The sequence below is a fragment of the Bufo bufo genome, chromosome 1 (genome assembly GCF_905171765.1).
Source record: "Bufo bufo chromosome 1, aBufBuf1.1, whole genome shotgun sequence".
Taxonomy (NCBI): Eukaryota; Metazoa; Chordata; class Amphibia; order Anura; family Bufonidae; genus Bufo; species Bufo bufo.
In genome coordinates this window covers 171,377,689-171,400,060 of record NC_053389.1, presented here as the reverse complement: position 1 = coordinate 171,400,060, position 22,372 = coordinate 171,377,689, and the positions used below count along the sequence as shown (strand labels likewise).

The 22,372-nt window shown below is 45.7% G+C and overlaps 1 protein-coding gene across 1 annotated transcript in view; it reads left to right on the top strand.

The window, feature by feature from the left end:
• Window positions 1-19,169: 19,169 nt before the first annotated feature.
• The window catches only part of ADAMTS8 (ADAM metallopeptidase with thrombospondin type 1 motif 8), a 43,129-nt gene continuing 39,926 nt past the window's right edge, over window positions 19,170-22,372 (top strand). The window contains exon 1 of the mRNA XM_040432149.1: window positions 19,170-20,424. Within this exon, the coding sequence (XP_040288083.1) occupies window positions 19,714-20,424 (711 nt within the window). The 5' untranslated portion in view covers window positions 19,170-19,713. The remainder of the gene's footprint in view (window positions 20,425-22,372) is intronic.

The following is a 22,372-nucleotide window of genomic DNA, read 5'->3' as shown; positions in this document are numbered from 1 at the left end:
GGCAGGCTGGAGATCCACTCGCTTACCTTCCGATCCTGTGAACGCGCACGCCTGTGTGCGCGCGTTCACAGGAAATCTCGCGTCTCGCGAGATGACGCATATATGCGTGACTGTGCGCTGAGCTGCCGCCTCCGGAACGCGATCCTGCGTTAGGCGGTCCGGAGGCGGTTAAAGTAGTTTTCTAGTAATTAGATATTAATGAACTATCTTCAGCTGGAACTGGAAGTCCTACAGTGGACAGTCCACTGTGTGGTTTCCCACGATGGGTTAGGGTACTTTCACACTTTTGTTGTATGATTCCGGCAGGCAGTTTAGTCGCCGGAACTGCCTGCCGGATCCAGCAATCTGTATGCAAACGGATACCATTTGTAGATGGATCCGTCTCACAAATGCATTGCAATACCGGATCCATCTCTCTGGTTGTCATCCAGAAAAACGGATCCGGTATTTATCTTTTTCACATTTTTAAAGGTCTGTGCATGTGCAGACCCCAAAACCGGATCCGTTTTTCCGGAACACTTGGGGCCGGATCCGGCATTAATGCATTTCAATGGAAAATAATGCCGGATCCGGCATTCTGGCAAGTGTTCCGGAATTTTAGATGGAGAGAAAACTGCAGCATGCTGCGGTATTTTCTCAGTCAAAAAACCGTACAGTGACTGAACTGAAGACATCCTGATGCATCCTGAACGGATTGCTCTCCATTCAGAATGCATTGGGATAAAACTGATCTTTTTTTTTCAGGTATTGAGCCCCTAGGACGGAACTCTATGCTGGAAAAGTGTGAAAGTACCCTTACTAAGCTGCAGTACCCTGGCACGACCAATATAGTGTGAACAGAACCTTGTGCTTCTGACTCTGTTCACTGTATAGTTTCAAGCATTTACCCAAAACAACTGATTGGTGGGGGTGCTAGGTGTCAGACCCTCCTGATCTATTTTTTGTGACCTATCCTTAGGGCAGACCATCAGTATCTAAGTTCTGGAAATCCCTTTTGATGTAAAGAAATATGTAAGCACAGGACTGCATCTCTGGTCATCCATAAAGTCCTTACAGGGGTCTTCAGTAAATGGTCATATGGCAAAGGACACCTCTCAAAGCCTCATGAACTTATGAATCTAAAATGAATAAAAACACCACATCGCTTTTGTTAATGGATTAAAAAGGGTAAACGTAAAATTGGGAAAATAATAAACGTAAAGGATAAACAATAAATAATTTAAATAGGTTAATAAATAATTAAAACCAAGAAATTTCGTAACTCTAATCCAATATTAAATCCAGCCTTATTCACCAAGATCCACTCAGCACCAGCTGAGCGATACAGCCCCGATAATAAAGCAAAGCGACAAAAATAAAAAATAAAAGTTAGGGGAGGGAAGGGCGCAGATCAAATCTTCAAATGGCCCCGAACCAATGAGAGAAAGGTGGTGGGGGGGAGAAGAGGACCACATACCTAACATACAATAATAATGGTGTCACTGCCATGTGTTCCCCAAGCTAAAAGCTCTATTGGGCCTATACTGTACATTGAGTTGCTTTCGTTATACCCCCTGTATAAAATGAATATGGATGTGTATGAATCAGGCACTAAATGTGCTCTATGCTTGTGATAGAGGAATGTGTCAAAGTGTCTGTGGACCCCAGGCTGAAGCAGCTCTACAGTCCTCATCAAGTAAAGTTATTTACTTGCTGTTCCAGCACTCAGCCAGTAGGGGTCACTGCTGTTGTTTCCTCCGCTGGTCTTTGTGTGAGGCTGTTGGCATGAGATGTGGATGTGACGTGTCTCTGTGATGACACATGAGTTTGAGAAATATAAAGTACTTGTATTATCCACACTGCCCAATCCAGATAAATTAAGAGGGCGCTCCTCAGACACGATTCATTGTGTATTTCCTGTAAGAGAAAGTCGTGGAAGTATGGAGGCCAAATACGTGAAGTTCCAGAGACCCAACACACCTGTCCACAGACATAGGCAGGCTTCCCACAGCTGCCCCAACCAGTACCCAGTCTCCAGACCTGGGCTCCCTCTGACAGCCCACCCAGCGCTCTCCCCATAGAAGAGAATGGGAGCGCACCTCGCATGACCAGCCACCGCTCCCATTTACTTCTATTAACCCGACGGAAATAGCCGAGCCAGCGCATGGCTATTTTCCGGGGCCCCATAGGAATGAATGGAGGTCAGCTGCACATGCGCAGTGCGCCCTCCACCACTTTCGGGTTTCTGTTTAGGACCCGCACCTATCAGACAATGGGGGCACTTCCGGATCCGCACTTCCGTTCCGCAAAAAAATAGAACATGTCCTATTCTTGTCCACAATTGCAGACAAGAAAAGGCATTTTCTATGAGAGTGCCGGCGATGTGCGGAACGTACATTGCCGGTGTCTGTGTTTTGCAGATCCGCAAAACACATACGGACGTGTGAATGGACCCTTAAAGGGGTTTTCCAGGAGTTTTATACTGATGACCTATCCTCTGGATAGGTTATTAGTATCCGATTAGTGGGGGTCCGTTACCGGCCCTCCTGTGAGCAACACACACACTTTCTCACTCCTCTATTCCAAACGTGCATAACTGATGCACAGGATACATTTTTTTTAAAGGATCCGTTTTTTACAGGATCAATATTTTACAGGATCCCGTTTTTCTTCAGTTTTTCTGATGGATCAGAAGAACGTAAAATGAAATGGTGATGTGAACTCTCCTTCTCGCCTACACAATTGTGACTGTAATAAAACTGGGGAAACAGGTACTGAAAAACCAGTGTAGATCCGCACTATCCGGACCTACATTGATGATGTTACACACAGAACGTGGGTTAACATTTCATGGATAGATGGATCATGCGTGACGCTGCAAGGAAGTGCAGGTTCAGTAACTATAAGGGTCCATTCACATGTCCGTGTGTGTTTTGCGGATCCACGGCACATCGCGGGCACTTAATAGAAAATGCCTAATCCTGTCCGCAATTGCGGACAAGAATAGGACATGTTCTATTTTTATCGGGAACGGAATTGCGGACCCGGAAGTGTGGATCCGCAATTCCGGATCCGGGCAGCACATCGTGCGGCCCCATAGAAATGAATGGGTCCGCAATTCTATTCTGCAAAATGCGGAACGAAATTGCGGACGTGTGAATGGACCCTTAGATGTTATTTAGCAGTGTTGAGCGGTGAGAGGAGGACCAGTGGAGTTTGGACTTGCTTCTCCCTTCCCTGAAGGATTTGTGGTTCCTTAGGCCTCTTTCACACTACCGTTTGGCTATTTCAGTGTTTTGCGGTCCGTTTTTCACGGATCCGTTGTTTCATTTTTTTGTTTCCGTTGTGTTTCTGTTTCAGTTCTGTTTTTCCGTTCCGTTTTTCCGTATGGCATATACAGTAATTACATAGAACAAATTGGTCTGGGCATAACATTTTCAATAGATGGTTCCGCAAAAACGGAACGGATACGGAAGACATACGGATGCATTTCCGTATGCATTCCATTTTTTTTGCGGACCCATTGACTTTAATGGAGCCACGGAACGTGATTTGCGGCTAAATATAGGACATATTCTATCTTTGCACGGAACGGAGATACAGAAACACGGAAACGGAATACATATGGAGTACATTCCGTTTTTTGGGCGGTAACATTGAAATGAATGGTTCCGTATACGGCCCGCAAAACTGAAAAAAAAAAAACGGTAGTGTGAAAGAGGCCTTATTAAGAGGTAATGCCGATGTTTATGTACGGCTGATCTTTCAGTTTTTTACACTTTTTTTGCATCAGCATTTGTAAGCCAAAACCAGGAGTGTAACCTGTTCTACCACTGATTTACATGAGAGAAGTCTCTGCTGAGTGTGAGTGGCAATCTCTTGTACAAGTAATGGAAGATAGCGAACTGTACTCATTCCCCTAGCAACACCAGTTGCATGTAGAACTCCAGTGGGGTGGATGCAATGGATATGCCTTTAGGTAATTTATTTACCTTGAGAAATGACGATTGAGGTAAAAGGAAAATCTTTCCGGCTGTTATGAATGTCCGACAACCAGGAAAAAAACTGAAAGACACAGGATGTGAGCTCACAGAAAAGGAGGAGTCACAAGATGTAAGACATAACGAAAACAATCATAGATAACTTCTTAAAACCAAATATAACCTGGCAGCAAAGTACAGTGTTCAACAAATATACAACAGAATACAATAATGAATTCATGTTGAAAGCCATAGGTGGGACAGCAAACAATCTATAGAAAAAAGGTATAATGGAAAGATTTGTGCCTCTTCTCTGTTTTGGATTCACTCATAGTTACCCAATGATGTAGTTAATAGAAGATGGCGACTGATGAAGAGTTGAGAGAAAATATTTGAAACCCAATAAGCTGGAGAAATATTAACAACAGTAAAGATAATATACTGAGTGCACCAGGCTGGAGTCACATTAGGTAGGGAACAGTGTAGCCCTGAACTCCACCCACACGACTGCCCCTAACTACTTGGACGATCCACCTTAAATACCAGCACCCAACTGGGCAAAGGCCCCTAGCCTAACTAAGTACATGGAACCTAAACTAGGAAAAGGGATAGTCAGACAAACTGGGTGAAAACCTGACAATTACAGAACCAAAGGAGAGACAACACGCAGGTCAAATACCAGGAGATAACATCAAAGACAAAGCAGACAGAGGCAAGGTCACAAACGGCCAGCATGTCATTGATACAGAATCCAGAGAGCATACAACAAAGTTTGTGAGACAGGATGAACAATCCCAGGCAACTGTGGCCGGCAGTTGCCTGTTTAAATACTCCATCGACAGGAAGCACATGACATTGGTGTCAAGCCTGATCGACCCAGCGTCCCTGCGCCAATTGGCCAATCATCCCCACTGTCAGCTAATGGAGTGATGCCGGTGGTGGCACATTACAGAGGCCAGACTCACTGCAGGAGCGCGGATGGGTAAGTACATGACAACTGAACTGTGTAGTACAATACAAACCTGTTCATTCCTTTCATATATCTGGATTTTGGATGCTGCTGTCCCACACCATCATTATGCGTGTGCAGTGTCATTACCTACCAGGGGCTCTGCAGGTGCTATCGGTGAAGCTGAGCTGGAATTGATCCATCCTGATTTTGAATCTATAACTTCAATATGAGGAGCACACTTCGGCCTGTCTAAGGCTACTTTAACACTCGCGTTTTGTGCGGATCAGTCATAGACGGATCCGTTCAGATAATACAACCGTCTACATCCGTTCAGAACGGATCCGTTTGTATTATCTTTAACATAGCCAATACGGATCCGTCTTGAACACCATTGAAAGTCAATAGAGGAAGGATCCATTTTCTATTGTGCCATATTGTGTCAGTAAAAACGGATCCGTCCCCATTGACTTACATTGTAAGTCAGGACGGATCCGTTTGGCTCAGTTTTATCAGACGGAATGGAGACTGAACTGATGCAAACTGATGCATTCTAAGCGGATCCTTTTCCATTCAGAATGCATTAGAATGCAAACTGATCCATTTTGGACCGCTTATGAGAGCCCTGAACGGAAATCACAAATGGAAAGCCAAAACGCAAGTGTGAAAGCAGCCTTACACATCACTCCATTATGCATTCACACATCAGTGGTTTTGCATGGTCTACAGGTCCTTGGAAACCACAGACAGACCATGCATGTCATCCGCATTTGGTCCATGGTTTTGATGGACCATTGGTAGCAGATTCTCTGAAAATTAATTTCTAGCCTAACATGTTTGTGGAATATGTAAAACGCACAAAAGACAAAGAACAACACATAGATTTTTCACAGACATCTTTTACTGAATCTATGACCATCTTGTCATGGACTTTTTAATGGACGTGTGAAAAAGGCCTTGATCTGTCTATACCAGCGGTGGGGAACCATTTTGCCGCCAAGGGCCATTTGGATATTTGTAACATCATTCGGGGGCCATACAAAATTCTCAATAAAAAATTTTTACTGCTGTATTTGGTCAAACATATAATTGACTTAGGGATAAGTTACAGAAATTGCACTTCAATTAAAATAATCTAGAGGGCTGTATTTTTGCAGCACAAAATAGCGCCTGCACTATATATATACAGTATATTACATACAATACAGGCGCCATATTGACCACACATAGCAGTCTAATTTTTAAGTTCAGAATGTTACTTATTTGACATTAATGGCAGGAAGCTAAACCCAGGGGGTCCAGAGAGGGGTTCACCCAGCTTTCACTCTCCCTGCCTCTTTCTTCGCAACTGTCCCTGCCTTTGTCCCTTTCTCAGCAAAATATCTGCCCCCACCTCCATCAGCCTGAAATCAGCCTCCTATCAGACCCCCCAGGCCTACATCAGCCTCAGATCAGACTCCCATCAGACCTCTAAGCCTCAGATTAGACCCCAATCAGACCCTTCCTAGCTTCAGATCAGACTCCCATCAGACCCCCAGCCTCAGACCAGACCCGGATCAGACGCCCAGCCTCAGATCAGCCCCCATCAGACCCCCCAGGGTCAGATCAGCCCCTATAAGACCCCCCAGCCTCAGATCAGACCTTCATAATACCCTCCCTAGCCTCAGATCAGCCCCCATCAGACCCTCCCCAGCCTCAGATCAGCCCCCATCAGACCCTCCCCAGCCTCAGATCAGACCCCTATCAAACCCCAGCCTCAGATCAGACACCCCCAGCCTCAGATCAGACCCTCCCAAGCCTCAGATCAGACCCCCATCAGACCCTCCCCACCCTCCTTTAGCCTCAGATCAGCCCCAATCAGACATCAGATCAGATACTGTATTTAAGATAAACAAATAAACTTACCTCTCCAGCTCCGTACGGCGCTGCCTCTTGGCAGATTCACTTACCCTCCCTGTTCTTCTTCCTGCCGCACTATATTGTCACCTCACACCGCACAGCGTCAGGTCATAGTGCACGTCTACGTGCACTGCGTCCTGACGCTGGATGTGTCAGGACACAGTGTGGGGCTGAAAGAAGACCAGGGAAGGTGAGGACAGCCAGTGCAGTGCTGTTCTCACCTTCCTGTGCCTCCCGTATGCTAATGACCGCTTCCATAATGGAAGGGGTCATAAGCATTTTCACATTATGTTCTGGCAGGGGGCCGGGGGCCACATGAAATGATACCGTGGGCCGCATACGGCCCTCGGGCCGGAGGTTCCCCACCCCTGGTCTATACGTAATAATGAAAAAAAGTTCTTATGCAGATAGCTCTTACTAGCACTGATACATTGTAACAGGGTATGAGGTCAAGGTAACTTTCAGCCTCTGAGTGTGAATAAGATTTTTTTTTTCATTCACTGACAGCAAGCTGTCAATGAATTTTAACACATCAGGGCAATTTCTAAAAATGTTATTTTTTTCTGCACAATATACCAGATGTGTCCCAAATTCACAAAACTGTCAGTTGGATGGATATATGGGGACCTGAAATTCTATATGATGGAGAAGTACCATTAGTAAGAAGGAGCTGTCTTGTTGGTTGCCAGAAGGGGAAGGAGACTGTTTCTATCCAGAGTCCATCCCCAGCAGCACAGATTAGCAGCAGCAGCAAGGGGGACACTTGATGAGAGCAAATTATGAGAATTTTATTTTCTTTATACTAGAAACACCATAAATTACTTCACAGCAGCTATTAACAGCCTCTCTGGACTTTTGGTATAAAAATATTTTGTGAGATAACCCCTTGTGTTACTTTGCAGTGATGTATTAGCATGCAGATTTACATGCAGTGGATTTCACTCAATACATCACAAAAAGGGGCACTTTCACTACAGTGTTTTTATTTTATTTTATTTTGCCCTTTTCAATGTTTTAAGAGTACTTTCACACTTGCATTGTGCAAACGGATAGCATTTGTAGACGGATCTGGATGCGGATGCGTCTAACAAATGCATTGAAGCACCAGATCCGTCTCTTCGGTGTCATCCAGAAAAACGGATCCAGTATTAATTTTTTTTGCATTTTTAAAGGTCTGCGCATGCGCAGACTGGAAAACCGGATCCGTTTTGCCAGAACACATGGTGCCGGATCCGGCATTAATGCATTTCAATGGAAAATAATGCCGGATCCGGCATTCCGGCAAGTGTTCCGGACTTTTGGACGAAGAAAATACAGCAGCATGCTGTGGTATTTTCTCCGGATAAATACCGTAAGAGGGACTAAACTGAAGACATCCTGATGCATCGTGAACGGATTGCTCTCCATTCAGAATGCATTAGGATAAAACTGATCAGTTTTTTTCCGGTATTGAGCCCCTAGGACGGAACTCAATACCAGAAAACTTTAACGCTAGTGTGAAAGTACCCTTAGAATTACAACATCATCCTGGCACTCCCTGCAGATTTTCACCACTGACTCTCAGGGTACTATACAGGGCAGATTTTTCGCTGAATCGCATGTGTTACATGTTGTTTGGATTGGATTTTTCATCAGACATCTATGCACAGCAAAGGGTAAATTCCACAGCATAAATTGGCATGCTGTAGATAAAAAATTTGCACTGGGATTTTTTTTTCCTGCAGTGTGTGGGTGAGATTTTCTAAAATGTCATCCACTGTGCTGGTACTGTAATACACTACAAATGTTCTGCCATCAGTTCTGTAGTGGAAAATCTCAAGCATATACACCACATGTGTCCTACAGTGAAATTGCTTCATTAATAACCACATTCAAAAACTGGCAAGCACAGTCATGTGATACTAACCATCTCTGCCTACTTCTTGCTGGTAGCTCCCTTAAGGTGTGCACGCTGTCCCCTGCACTTGAAAGCCCAGCGCACAAGTGGTCTAATCTGTCCCCATCCAATTGCAGCATTTCTAGAGTTACAGGTGAAACTCAAAAAATGTGAATATTGTGCAAAAGTCCATTTATTTCAGTAATGCAAATTAAAAGGAATTGCAGTAATGCAGCTTAAAATTAGAATTTTGTGAAAAGGTTCAATATTCTGGGCTCAAAGTGTCACACTCTAGTCAGCTAATGAATCCATACCCCCTGGGCAAAGGGTACCTGAAAATTGTGACTTTGGGGTTTCATAAACTGTAAGCAATAATCATCCAAATTATAACAAATAAAGGCTTGAAATATCTCGCTTTGCATGTAATGAGTCTATCTCATATATTAGTTTCACCTTTTAAGTTGCATTACTGAAATAAATGAACTTTGCACGATATTCCAATTTTTCGACTTTCACCAGTATATAGGCCATTTTCTCCTATGGGAAGAGACCGGAGCTATAGTTTCCAAGCTAGTCTAGCCCTGCTAAGGTGCACTATAGTATTGTTCTGACCTTCCGAGGCAGACCTCACCTTGTTTACCAGAATGACCCTGTGTCGCCTGCCCTGACCTGTTGCTGACTACCATACTGCATGAACTCTGCCTGTCCTGACCTCAGCTTATCCCACTGCTTGTCCTCTTGGTGCCATGCATCACAACCGGTTCAGACCTGAGCGTTTTACAGCGCGTTCCTACGTATCTTGATTTTAGGCTGTTATGCCATCCAGTTCCACACACTGTCCTCAGAGTTGTGGAACAACAAGTGTAGTGTACGGGGACTGTAATGCCCGTCACTACAGAAGGGTCACTTGTGTGCTGTCGTCTCCCTTATTTATGGGGAAGTTGGTATAAGTCATCTTTATAAAATGTAATGTAATGTAATGCAATGTATGTCCCTGTTGCTGTAAAATGTGCATGTACAGGCCTGCTAGGGGTGTCATTCTAGCTCTTAGTCACTAGAGGGAGCTAGGGAGCCCTAGTCTATATAAGGCCCAGTCAGGGAAGGAAAAGTCAGTCTAGAGTTGTAGTTGGAGTCTGGAGTTGGAGACTAGACAATGTCAGAGTCAAGTCCAGGCCTGAAGCCTGCGGACCAGGAGAGGGTATTGCAGTCCCTGTAACCGGGTTCCAGATCCAAGGAGAAGGTTCCCCTCCTGAATTTATATATGCAGAAGCAGGAAGACCACTGTTAAACAGCCTGGGAATTCAGAAGTTTCTAGAGCCTGAGGAAACTGAGAGAGGGACAGAGGCAAGTCAAGAAAAGCAAGAGGTACTCAAGACTACAGAGGAGGTACTTGATAGAGATAAAACCAAGGATATACGCCAGAGCTAGGGCATTGGACCTTGGAGAAGAGTTTCTATGTTCCAGGATCAGTCAGGAATAGAGTGCAAGCTGCCTGTACTGCAAGTCCTGTGTTTAACACTCTAAAGTTACCTTGCTATATATATATATATATATATATATTGCCTGCATCAACTGTATTGAAAATCAACTATCTTCAAAGGAACTGCGCTTCCGTCAATGTCCCTATATGATGACTACTAAAGTTTGAATTCTGTTTTAACATCACGTGGTTCCTCAGTTATTCCTGCTATCAGCAAACGGCGTGCCACCGTTTAATTGGCACTGGCGTCACGAACATTTCTCATCATCACCTGCCCTTGCAGAGAGTCAGCCGTCTCAGGTTAGTGTCTATTGCACTACAACACCCAGGAACATTTTTAAATCTAACTTGAGTACGCTGCACCTCTCTTTTGGCGTCACGAACAGGATACGCACGCTTTCTAGTGCAAGAAGCGTGAACTTTGTGCCTTATACAGTTGCCCTGTGACCAAAGTGACAAATTGCCTGTTTTATTAAAGTGGACTTTGTGGACTGAAAAACATACCCAAAGTGTGCCTAAAACCTCCAAAAAGCGCTGTGCAGTGTTGCGCTATCAAGAGGAAGAAAATCGCCACATCGGAGTGTGGTTTTATGGACTTTTCATCATCCTGCTTGCTGTCAGTGAATAGACAGCGCTTCTACCAAAGATGGCCGCTGAGGCTACTGAAATACCTGCTGCGTCATCTTCATCCCGAAAAAGCGGGAAAAATTGGCGCCTTTTTGAGGAAATAGCGGGAAGGAGTTCAAGGTCAGGCGCCACTGCTTATCTGGACATTTGCATGTCGGCCAGCATGGACTCCGCCTTCCATATACTGGAATACCTGGGGGGCGGCCTCCCAGTGCAATGGGAGGATCTGGCTGATCTTATTGGCGCCACCCTGTCGCTATCCAGAGAAGGATCGAGCATGTTGGAGAGTGAGCACAGCTTTGCTGCAACGTCCGCGCCTGAAACACAAAAGATGACTGATATTGGTGTAGAGCCAGAGGAGGCTCCACCGGCCTACTCTCCGGGACCGGAGGAACCCGCCTGCCCGCCACGGGAGAAAGAACCAGAGCCCTGCTATGGCTCTTGGAGAGACTTCTTTCAGCCCTCTTTCAAGTGGTCCTCACTAATGGCAGAGATCCGGGAGGCCGCTATAAAGCGGAATACAAAGACTAAAATATATTATGAGGAACTGACCAAGACTATCCATGAACGACACACCAACACCCAACCCCGCCTGGAAAGGAGAAAGGGGTTGGTGGTGTCCTTTGACAAAACCCGGGCTACGGGTTCATCCAAGATTATCTAACGGGCAGAGACTTATATGTTAACAGAAGATCTGTCAAGAGAGACTACCTCCCTTCCTATCAGCACAGCCTCCGCGAGGGAGAGGAAGTGGAGTTCACCCCTGCCGAGAGCCTGAGAGGCCCTTATGCAACTGCCGTGACCCGTCCCAAGCGAGAACCTGAGGACTGGGAGGCAGAAGAAGACTACTCTGGCTGCGAGCGGGAACCTGAACGCTCTCCAGAGCCGGCCCATCACGCCTTCCAAGAGCGGGGCTCCTTCATTGGGCCTAATGTCTTCTGGCAGCCAACCGTGTTGGAAAAATGGGTGAGCCCCTATCCTTCCCCCGAGCTGCCTCGTCGGGAGAAGACCGTACAGGACATGGAGAACTTAAAAGGACTTCGGGTTACCTTGGAGAATATCCGGAAGGGTAGGAGACCCGATGCGCCACCGGAGCCTGACGCGGCCGCGTCCGACGCATCGTTGACTGTACCTGCGCCGGCGGCGCCAGCAGAGGACAGCGATTCCGACACAAAAAGCATCGGTGACCAGATCGTCCGGCTGAAGGAAAAGTTGCGGGAGCTGCGCAAGATTGCCACCGCCAGGATCCGGACGCCGCCTAAGAAGGATGAGGTAAGGGTGCCTGTCTCCACCCGTAGACCACCTTCTGTCACCCCCGCTCCGTTGCGGCCCCAAAGAGGACCCGCTATTGCTGTGAACTGCTGCACAGAGCCCACCGGACCGCTTGCGGCGGCGGTACCCAATGCAGCACCACCCACAATCAGTATGCCGGGACCGATACGGTCCACCCGAGGGTTTACCCCTAGGCCCATGGGGCCAATACCTATTAGGGGCCCCTTTACCTTGCAGCTGCCCCCTGACACCGTTATGTGGGCACATCCTCCTGTAGAGGACTACTACAGGCCGTACTTGCCTGCAGAGCCGGGTAATTATGACATACCCCTGTGAATCAGCCTGCTAGGCCTTTGATTTATTTCACCAAAGAACGATGTTGTCAACCCTTCCAGGACAGGAGTCCTATGTTTCCTGGTCATTTGTTGCTGCTGCCAGTTTATCCACGGCTCAGTGGTAGGTGTTAACTACTGAAGTATTAAAGTCAACAAAGCCAAGTTTGTTTCCAGGATCTCCTGCCTGCTTTTGCTATCCCACGCCAAGTTGTGCCTGTTCCTTTGTTGCACCTTTTACCCTTAACCCCCTTTTCAGGTTGATCAGGGGTATTACAGCACTTGTTTTATATTATACAATTTTATTGTGCAACTTGATACTAAGGAACCGTGCCCGGAGATAGACTCAATAGAACCTGAGCCTCTGAGATTTTTGCTCTTTTAAAAGGAAATGTGCCCAGAGATGGACTCCACCGCATGAGAGCCTCTGTGATTTATAGGAAAATAACCTGGGTACGGACTCATATTTGTTCTTTGAGCCTCCAAGAACTTTTATACTGTTTTACCGTTTCTTGCTGTTCTATTATGGACTTATTCATTGTCATGGACTATCCTGGTATTAATGTCACGCTGTGCCAGGTCAGCGCCCCAGTTCCATTCACTATCCTGAGAGAAGAGAACGACGCCCCTTGTCACCACCCTTCACCTTTGCCAATTGGACCTGATATGAATGTAAATGCAGATGAATTACATATATGTATGCCTGCATGTCTCTTTTTCTGTTTCAGGTAGAAATTCCAGTTGGGTGGGCCCTGATGGAGTACGAGGTCGTACTCAGCTTAAAGCAGTGGGGTATGTAGTGTACGGGGACTGTAATGCCCGTCACTACAGAAGGGTCACTTGTGTGCTGTCGTCTCCCTTATTTATGGGGAAGTTGGTATAAGTCATCTTTATAAAATGTAATGTAATGTAATGCTATGTATGTCCCTGTTGCTGTAAAATGTGCATGTACAGGCCTGCTAGGGGTGTCATTCTAGCTCTTAGTCACTAGAGGGAGCTAGGGAGCCCTAGTCTATATAAGGCCCAGTCAGGGAAGGAAAAGTCAGTCTAGAGTTGTAGTTGGAGTCTGGAGTTGGAGACTAGACAATGTCAGAGTCAAGTCCAGGCCTGAAGCCTGCGGACCAGGAGAGGGTATTGCAGTCCCTGTAACCGGGTTCCAGATCCAAGGAGAAGGTTCCCCTCCTGAATTTATATATGCAGAAGCAGGAAGACCACTGTTAAACAGCCTGGGAATTCAGAAGTTTCTAGAGCCTGAGGAAACTGAGAGAGGGACAGAGGCAAGTCAAGAAAAGCAAGAGGTACTCAAGACTACAGAGGAGGTACTTGATAGAGATAAAACCAAGGATATACGCCAGAGCTAGGGCATTGGACCTTGGAGAAGAGTTTCTATGTTCCAGGATCAGTCAGGAATAGAGTGCAAGCTGCCTGTACTGCAAGTCCTGTGTTTAACACTCTAAAGTCACCTTGCTATATATATATATATTGCCTGCATCAACTGTATTGAAAATCAACTGTCTTCAAAGGAACTGCGCTTCCGTCAATGTCCCTATATGATGACTACTAAAGTTTGAATTCTGTTTTAACATCACGTGGTTCCTCAGTTATTCCTGCTATCAGCAAACGGCGTGCCACCGTTTAATTGGCACTGGCGTCACGAACATTTCTCATCATCACCTGCCCTTGCAGAGAGTCAGCCGTCTCAGGTTAGTGTCTATTGCACTACAACACCCAGGAACATTTTTAAATCTAACTTGAGTACGCTGCACCTCTCTTTTGGCGTCACGAACAGGATACGCACGCTTTCTAGTGCAAGAAGCGTGAACTTTGTGCCTTATACAGTTGCCCTGTGACCAAAGTGACAAATTGCCTGTTTTATTAAAGTGGACTTTGTGGACTGAAAAACATACCCAAAGTGTGCCTAAAACCTCCAAAAAGCGCTGTGCAGTGTTGCGCTATCAAGAGGAAGAAAATCGCCACATCGGAGTGTGGTTTTATGGACTTTTCATCATCCTGCTTGCTGTCAGTGAATAGACAGCGCTTCTACCAAAGATGGCCGCTGAGGCTACTGAAATACCTGCTGCGTCATCTTCATCCCGAAAAAGCGGGAAAAATTGGCGCCTTTTTGAGGAAATAGCGGGAAGGAGTTCAAGGTCAGGCGCCACTGCTTATCTGGACATTTGCATGTCGGCCAGCATGGACTCCGCCTTAGCAGCTCAATTCTCGTCAAGCCACATCTCTATTCTTTGATGGCTTCAGTTTTGTTCTCCGCTTTCATACTGCATAGAAGAACATCAAGGCAGATGCCCTCTTGTGTTCCTTTGACCTAACAGACCAGGTTGCTGAGCCTCAACAAATCATTGCTCCAACCCGAATTATATATGTTGCTCCTGTCTTGGTTGAGGACATTCCCTCATGAAAAATATTTGTTCCTACGGCCAACAAGAAGTACATCCTTGCTTGGGGACATAAGTCTTAATCGGCTGGGCACCCAGGAGTTTGCAAGATGTTGAACTTCATTTCCTGGCACTATTGGTAGCCTATTTTTTCCTGAGATGTCTGTCACTATATTGCCTCCTGTTACACATGTGCACAAAACAAGTTCGCTCAGCAGACACCTGCTGTTCTTCAACTTCCTTTGTCTGTGGCAACATATCGCTATGGACTTTATCACGGATCGTCCTCCATCCTCTGGTTGTACCATGATCTGGGTAATTGTGGACGGTTTCTTCAAAATGGCTATTTTTTTCCCCTCTGACTGGTCTTTCTACTGCTGTTCATCTTGCCAACCTATTCATCAAGTACATTTTCCAACTGCTTGATTTGCCTCAGAACATTGTCTCTGATTGCGGAGTTCAGTTCACATCCAGGTTCTGGAGGTCTGTTTGTAGACTGTTAAATATCAAGTTGGATTTCTTGCCTGAGTATTATATTCCAATAGACAGGTGAAACATATTAGCTGGAGAACAATCTGCGCCATTTCATTTCTGCTCGCCATCAACTGGGTACTTTTACTTCCCTGGGTCGAATTCTCTTATTCTACATTATAAACAAAAACACATCTGTGGTTTCTACTTCCTGTTTTAGGTTCCAGCTTCCAGTTCTATCCTCAAAGACTTCCTCTAGATCTGATTACATTTTCCCTGATCCAGGTGACTGCTCGCATGAAGAGATCTGCACACTGGAGACACAGGTTATCACTGCACGTCTGTCCTGGGGCTATCCTCCAGAATCATTTGATTGAGGGTACCTTTCTAAAAGTACATTCCTCGATACTTGGGTTATTTTGAAATCCTGAAAACAAATCAATCCTGTCTGCTACTAATTACTCCTTCTACCTTCTCTTTGTATTCCCAATTCCATTGTAATGACCGGCGTCACGCAAAGGGAGGGAAATGGGAAGGCCCTGTCCAAGGGATAGGGAAAGATGGTGACCCCTGACTCACCTTGCGGCTGCCCTGACGTCCCTAGACGGGTTCCTCACCCGTACACCGATCACGTGCCTAAACCCTGGCTTTCCCTAAGATGAGCCCTATGTAGTGAACGGGGCGGTGGGATCACTAGTCCGCACCACTGACACTAAGAGGAAAACACCAAGGAGAGGACAGACAATACAGACAAACATATAATCCCAGGTGGGCGACAACAGCAGACCACCAAGGCCCAACAGGGATCCGGAGGGTAACGTTCTGGAACAACAACCAGGGAACACAGCTACACAGCTCCAGTGGGTCAGTATAGAAGTCCAGGCAGGAAGCTCTATATCTGGCAACCAGAGAAGTGAGAGATGGGAATATAAGGAGGTTGGGATTGCTGGACAAGAAACAGCTGAGGAGGAGAAGCTACGGATCCCTGAGTGAGCCAAAAGGATTGCAACGCAAACCCAGAAAGCTACCATTAATAAACAGCACTGTCTTTAGACACAGAGCGCGCAGCCACCCGCTGCGACTTCCTGACCCCGGGTATAACGGAGTCAGGCGTGGCTCTTGACACCCTCGTGACATCCATCCACATAATCGTTCCCCATTCTTTCTGAAACCATTGGTGCTTAACTGCTTCTCCAGGTTTTCAGTCTCTGTTCCCACTTAAGTTCATTCTCAAGATATGTATGAGGTAAAGAGCATTCTGGATGTCAAGAAGATTAGGAAGAAAACTTTATCTAGGGGATTTGGTCCTGAGGATTTCTTGCCATTCTCTTGCTCTTCTCAGAAAATTCCATCTTCAGTCTGGACCAATGAAGAGAAGGCATAAGGGAGCCTACTGTGATACTGGGGGTCCATGCCAGCAGACATCTCGCAGCGGACACAGCTAACAGAATACTCACACTCCCCACCGCTCTTTGCTGTGTGCTGCTTCAGGTCATGCCCATCTTCTTCCTGCTGCTCTTTCCATTTGGGTGCGTATATATTCTCTTAAAGGACCAGCACACAGGCTAATCTGTCCCCATCCAATTGCAGCTATCTGTGGAGTTTATATGGCATCTTCCCCTATGGAAAGGTGCCTGAGCTATAGGTTCCTAGCTTTTTTACTCCTGCGAAGATGAAGTATATTATTGTTCTGACCTACAATGCTTGACCTCTGCCTGATTACTTGATTTACCCTGTAACGCCTGCCTTGACCCATTGACTGACTACCATACTGCACTGCCTGTCCTGACGTTGACTTGTCCCACTGACCATGCTTTTGCCTGTCCGCTTGGTGGCACACATTGGTCTCTCTTGACCCAACTGGCTCAGCTGTCACTGAACAAGACTACTCCAAGAGGTAGCAGCCATATCTCTGTATAGTGATGACAGGCTGACAACCAAGGGAACATTATGGGTGCCTTCACACATTGCATAATTTTCCACAACAAAATACACAGGTGTGGATCTTACAGAGCTGCATATTTTGTTGTGGATTATGCTGTGGATTTTTCTGCAGCAGAATAGGATGGGTATTAGTTTGTGAGGTATATTTCGGATTACATCTCCATCCTGCTATAGGAAATCCCCAACAAAACATTATTTGTGTTCAGTTCCGCTGAATTATTATTCCACAGTGGAATAGAACGCAGGTATTGACTCTTTTCATCCCCATAGGTTAGCATAGGAGATGTCTTTATGTTGTGGATTTTGTTGTGGAAAATTCTGCAATGTGTGAGGTCACCCTTAGTTGATGCCCTAGGTCAAATCAGTTCAGTGACCCAGTATGTCCACACCCTCAGTGTTACGTAGCATTTAACTGCGACTTATCATCATCATGCAATAGAACAGTATGAAGAAATTATAATAGGTTAATTAAGTCTGTGTCACAAGAGTCTGTAATAATTCACTGCTAAGAAATAAACTGCACCTGTCACAGATGCAGTACCAAATTGATGGCCCATAAGGTTCAAAGGTTCACCTCAGAGACTTGGGATGGAAGATCAGGGATTAAATAGAAAGTTGTGATTGCTACCTGAGTATTGGTACAGTCCTGGCGGGATGATGGGTAAGGGCGCTTTATATAGTCAGGGTTGATCAATGATCATTGGTTGTCAGCCAAAACCAGGTGCGGGTCCAAAACACAGAACAGGTGCAAATCGGTCTATTATACCAATCCTGATTTTGGATCACAATCACTGATGGAAATCACTGACCAGACATCAACTGTGTGAAAGCAGCCTAAGGGCTGTATAACACTGGCCGATAGTGATCATCTTGCAGTGTAAATACTGCCGCTGATTGCCCGATGAACGAGCAAACGATAATTCATCGGGCAATTCTGATTTTAAGCATGCAGATTGTGCTGTCTAATGACAATCTGCCACCAGCAAACCACTAGACACCACGGGGACAAGCAATGGCATAGCGACCGCTTCTCCCCATGCTGCGGAGGAGATTGCTACATGTAATAGCAGAGGTCTCCTCCACTAGTTAGCAGGCGATTGACCGGAGGGAACTTTTCCTTCCTGCCAATCGCTTGCTCAGTCGGCCTGTGTAATACAGGCTTTAGTTGTCCTTGGAGATGGAAATGATGTCCTATCTTATCTCCAAAGCTGAACTCCCAGGCACAGCCCCTGTTACTGATGGCAGAGCAAGGAACCTGGATCCTTTGGCAGTGTGCACCTTTACTTTAGATTTACTGTACTCCAGGGCATCAGTGCTAGAAGATAAATGATTGACTATCCTCAGTATAACAGAGCTGCCAGCGTTGGTGCTACCCAGCATCAAGAACCCAAGACTCATGACTTCTCAATTATTCACTCACGATCTGGAAAAATAACAGTTAATTATCCATCGTCATTCCTACATAATCAAGGCGACTTTGGCCGACGCCTTACTTCAGTCCCTGGAATAAAAGTTACATTAGTTGTTATAGACAAATGTGCAACTCATTGATTCCCTGCAAATGAACTGCAGCTCTGTCATGCAGACATTAACCCTTCATATGTCATGAAAAGCCTCTCCGCAGGAAACAGACTGTGCTGATCACTGAGACTGGAGGATACACATGTTGGGACGCAGACCTAATTGCCTTCGGTTCACTGTCCCTGATTAACCCTTTGCTGATGAGAAGTGCATAACTTGGACACTAGGATCTTACGCCAACACCTGATCCAAAGATAGACCGGGCACACACTCATCTTATGGGAACCTGACGTGTCAAGGAAAGAGTTAAGTGGCTCAATGATCCTCTCTTTTTTGCCTCCATGTCTCCCCTCCTTCTCCTGTATGACAAGGAGGAGAGGAGGGAGGGACAGAGGAGCTAAAGATCAAAAATAAACCTCTTGGGGGGTGGAGGGAGCTCAGTGTGTGTATATATACCGGGATCTCTCCCCAGCAGCTCTGGTGCTCCAACTATTTCTGGGAATAGAAGGAAAGGAGACAAGGGGTGGAATAGCAGATACAGGACAAGGAGATTCCCTCTGAACACACAACTCTGCCCCTCGCTTCTATCAGACCGCTGCTTTTTGGGGGTGCACTACGGATAAGAACCCCTCATATCTCTTCAGTCCAGCTTGAAATGGATCTGTCTGGATGACGTCCACTCGCTATTTCCCACAATTGGAGCCACATGTCACCTTTTATTACATTACCTTCAGCTTGGAATCCTAACGCTGCAGTCATATATTCTGCATGGGGTGCTAGAAGGTTTCATTTGTAAATGATTAACGTATGCAGAAGTTTTAGGGAAACTCTGGCATATTCTCACTCCTGGAGACGCTGCAGCTTACATGCTTAGTTATTTATTGCACAATCCGTATAGTTTCATATACTTATCACAGTTATCCATCTTGCAGTCCCACTTGGAGTCATTGACACCTGTCAGACTGATACATCCCACAGGACATTGCCGCTATGGTTGCCTTGTGTCTCCAGGGATCTAGGCTGATTTTGGTCCTATGGTTTCTTGGCAGCCATTCATTGCCCCATGGAGAAGTGACAACCCCAGTGCTCATTCCTGGTCATGATGGAAAGGTCACCTTGAGTTTCTCTGCTGTAGGTGAGCAAATGTCATTCCATCTTTCTCCAGATGATGAGTTCCTTGCCCCGGGTCTTCTCATCAGACACTTAGGCAGAGGCAATGTTGAGGATGAAAGGACATCCAGCATTAGGAACTGCTTCTACTCCAGCCAGGAACCGTTAGCCGCCTTCAGTGTATGTAAAGGTATTCAGGGGGCTTTCCTAAAAGGCAGCGAAAGGTTCGTTATCCAGCCCATAAATGAATGGACAGGTAACGAGACACTTGGTCAACACCTTGTAATAAAAGCTCATAGAGTGGGCAGGAAATCTGATGACCACAAAGAAGACGTTATCACTTCTAAACAGAGACAACAGGGCAGTAGAAGAGTAAAAGACAGCCCATCAGAAAAACAGAAGAGGGTAGATGCAGAGAGGCAACAGAGCATCTTGCAGGTATCTGCCAACAACTGGAGAAGTGATTTTTCCTCGCAAGATGTTACAATTGAGCACCACCGACACAGGAGGTTTGTGTCTGAAGAACGTTTTGTGGAAATTTTGTTGGTGGCCGATGTCTCCATGGTCCAATTCTACGGTGATGATTTAAAGGTACGGGTGAATATTCTGCTCCTTTTATTCTCTAAGAGAAACTCAGTTCAGTTTCAGTTCAAACCTGCATAGAGATTTTAAGGATTTTACACATACTTTCTTTTTTTAATCTTTAGTCACTTCATGTCATATACCAGTCACAAACAGAGTTGCGGTGTAAGATGTAACACAAGATCAGTACACGCAAAACATTTACACTGTATAAATTCAGTACAATGACGTGGAGGTATACCTTAGGAACACTACAGCTTTGCCGGATGCCTGTTCACTTTCTGCCCAAACACCGGGCAAGAAACGGGTAAAAGGCACATACGCTGCTTCCATTCAGCAAGCTTTACAACTTGTATTGAATGTCCAACGGGGTCAAGTAAATATCTTACAGTGATAATGTGAACCAACCAATTTATCTGCAAAGGTTGGGGGCACTATCTGGAGACGGACTCTGCTGACGTTTCCTTCTTTTATATCCTTTATCCACTGATTCATTAAATCACAGATTACATTGGGCAGACTTTGCTCACCTCTGTAACAGGAATATCTTGAGCAGCAGGTGGAAGATGCTGTGATGTGGTATTGGCTATGAGCCTGTAAGGGAAGGGATCAGTGTCCTCCATACAGGGTTCACATCCAGGCTCGTGAGATTGGGAGATAAGCAGTGCCTGAGAAGGGGCAATGACATAATATTAGAATACAATACAATCATTGTACACAGCTGTTTTTGTCAGCACTGACACTAGGTGGTGAGCCAAATAGTATCATATTTTAAAGCCCAGAAGTTTAAAGCTTGAATTACACAGGGTGATTGAGCAAGCCATTGACAGGAGGGAAGCGTTCCTTCCCGGCAATAGCCTGCTAGCTAGTGGAGGAGACCACTGCTTTTATATGCAGCGATCTCCTCCGCAGCATCAGGAGAAGCAATCGTTATACCATCGCTTGTCCCCATACTGTCTAGTGGTTTGCCATTGGCAGGTCGGAATTAAACAGCACGATCTGCCGCCAGCAAACTGTGATTTTTAAGAGTTTGCTCGTTCATCAGGCAATCAGTGGCAGTATTACACTGCAAGATGATCATGCGAACGCTCGTTAGCGATTATCTGCCGAAAAATCGGGCAGTGTAATACAGCCTTTAGGCTGCCCATGTGAAGTGTGCAGAATTATGTCTTACTCCTTTAAAAGGGTATTCTGCTTATGTAAAGTTATCCCCTATCCACAGGACAAGGGATAAATATTAGATTGGTGGGGGTCCTACCACTGAGACCCCAACCGATCACGAGAATGGGGATCCCATACCCTGTGCAGCCCCCTTAAATGAACAGAGTGCCCAGAAGGGCATGCACACAGCCTCTCCCCTTACTTATATGGGAGTAGAAATGAATGGAGCCGCCATGTGCATGCCCGAACGGCCACTTAACCGTTCATTTTGGGGAGATCACCACAGGTTATGGTATTAGATTGTTGGGGATCCTACCACTGGGACCCAATAGTTATCCCCCAGGATAGGGGAAAACTTTACATAACTGGAATAACCCTTTTAAAATTTCCACCTGAGTGTGCAAAGCGTTGTAGAATCTACATCTGGTCACTGGGGGAGACTTTTGAGTGAACTTTTTAAAGTCAGCTTTTCAGGAGTCTGCTATACTATAATCAGTGGCAAATTTATTAAAAGCCACACAATAGGTGTCAATTATCATCATTGTTTGTGCCTTTAGGTCTAATTTTGAGTGTTTTGGGCAGTCTTTATTTCTTAGTTGCATTTTTCCTGGCTTTTTTCTGTCTTTTTTGTATTAGGGGGCATGATTTGGTTAGCGTGTATGTTTTAGGGTCCATTCAGACGTCCGTAGAATGGGTCCGGATCCGTTCCGCAGTTTATTTTCAATGGGGCCGGAAAAGATGAGGACAGCACACAGTGTGCTGTCCGCATCCGAATTTCCAGTCCGTGGCCCCGAAC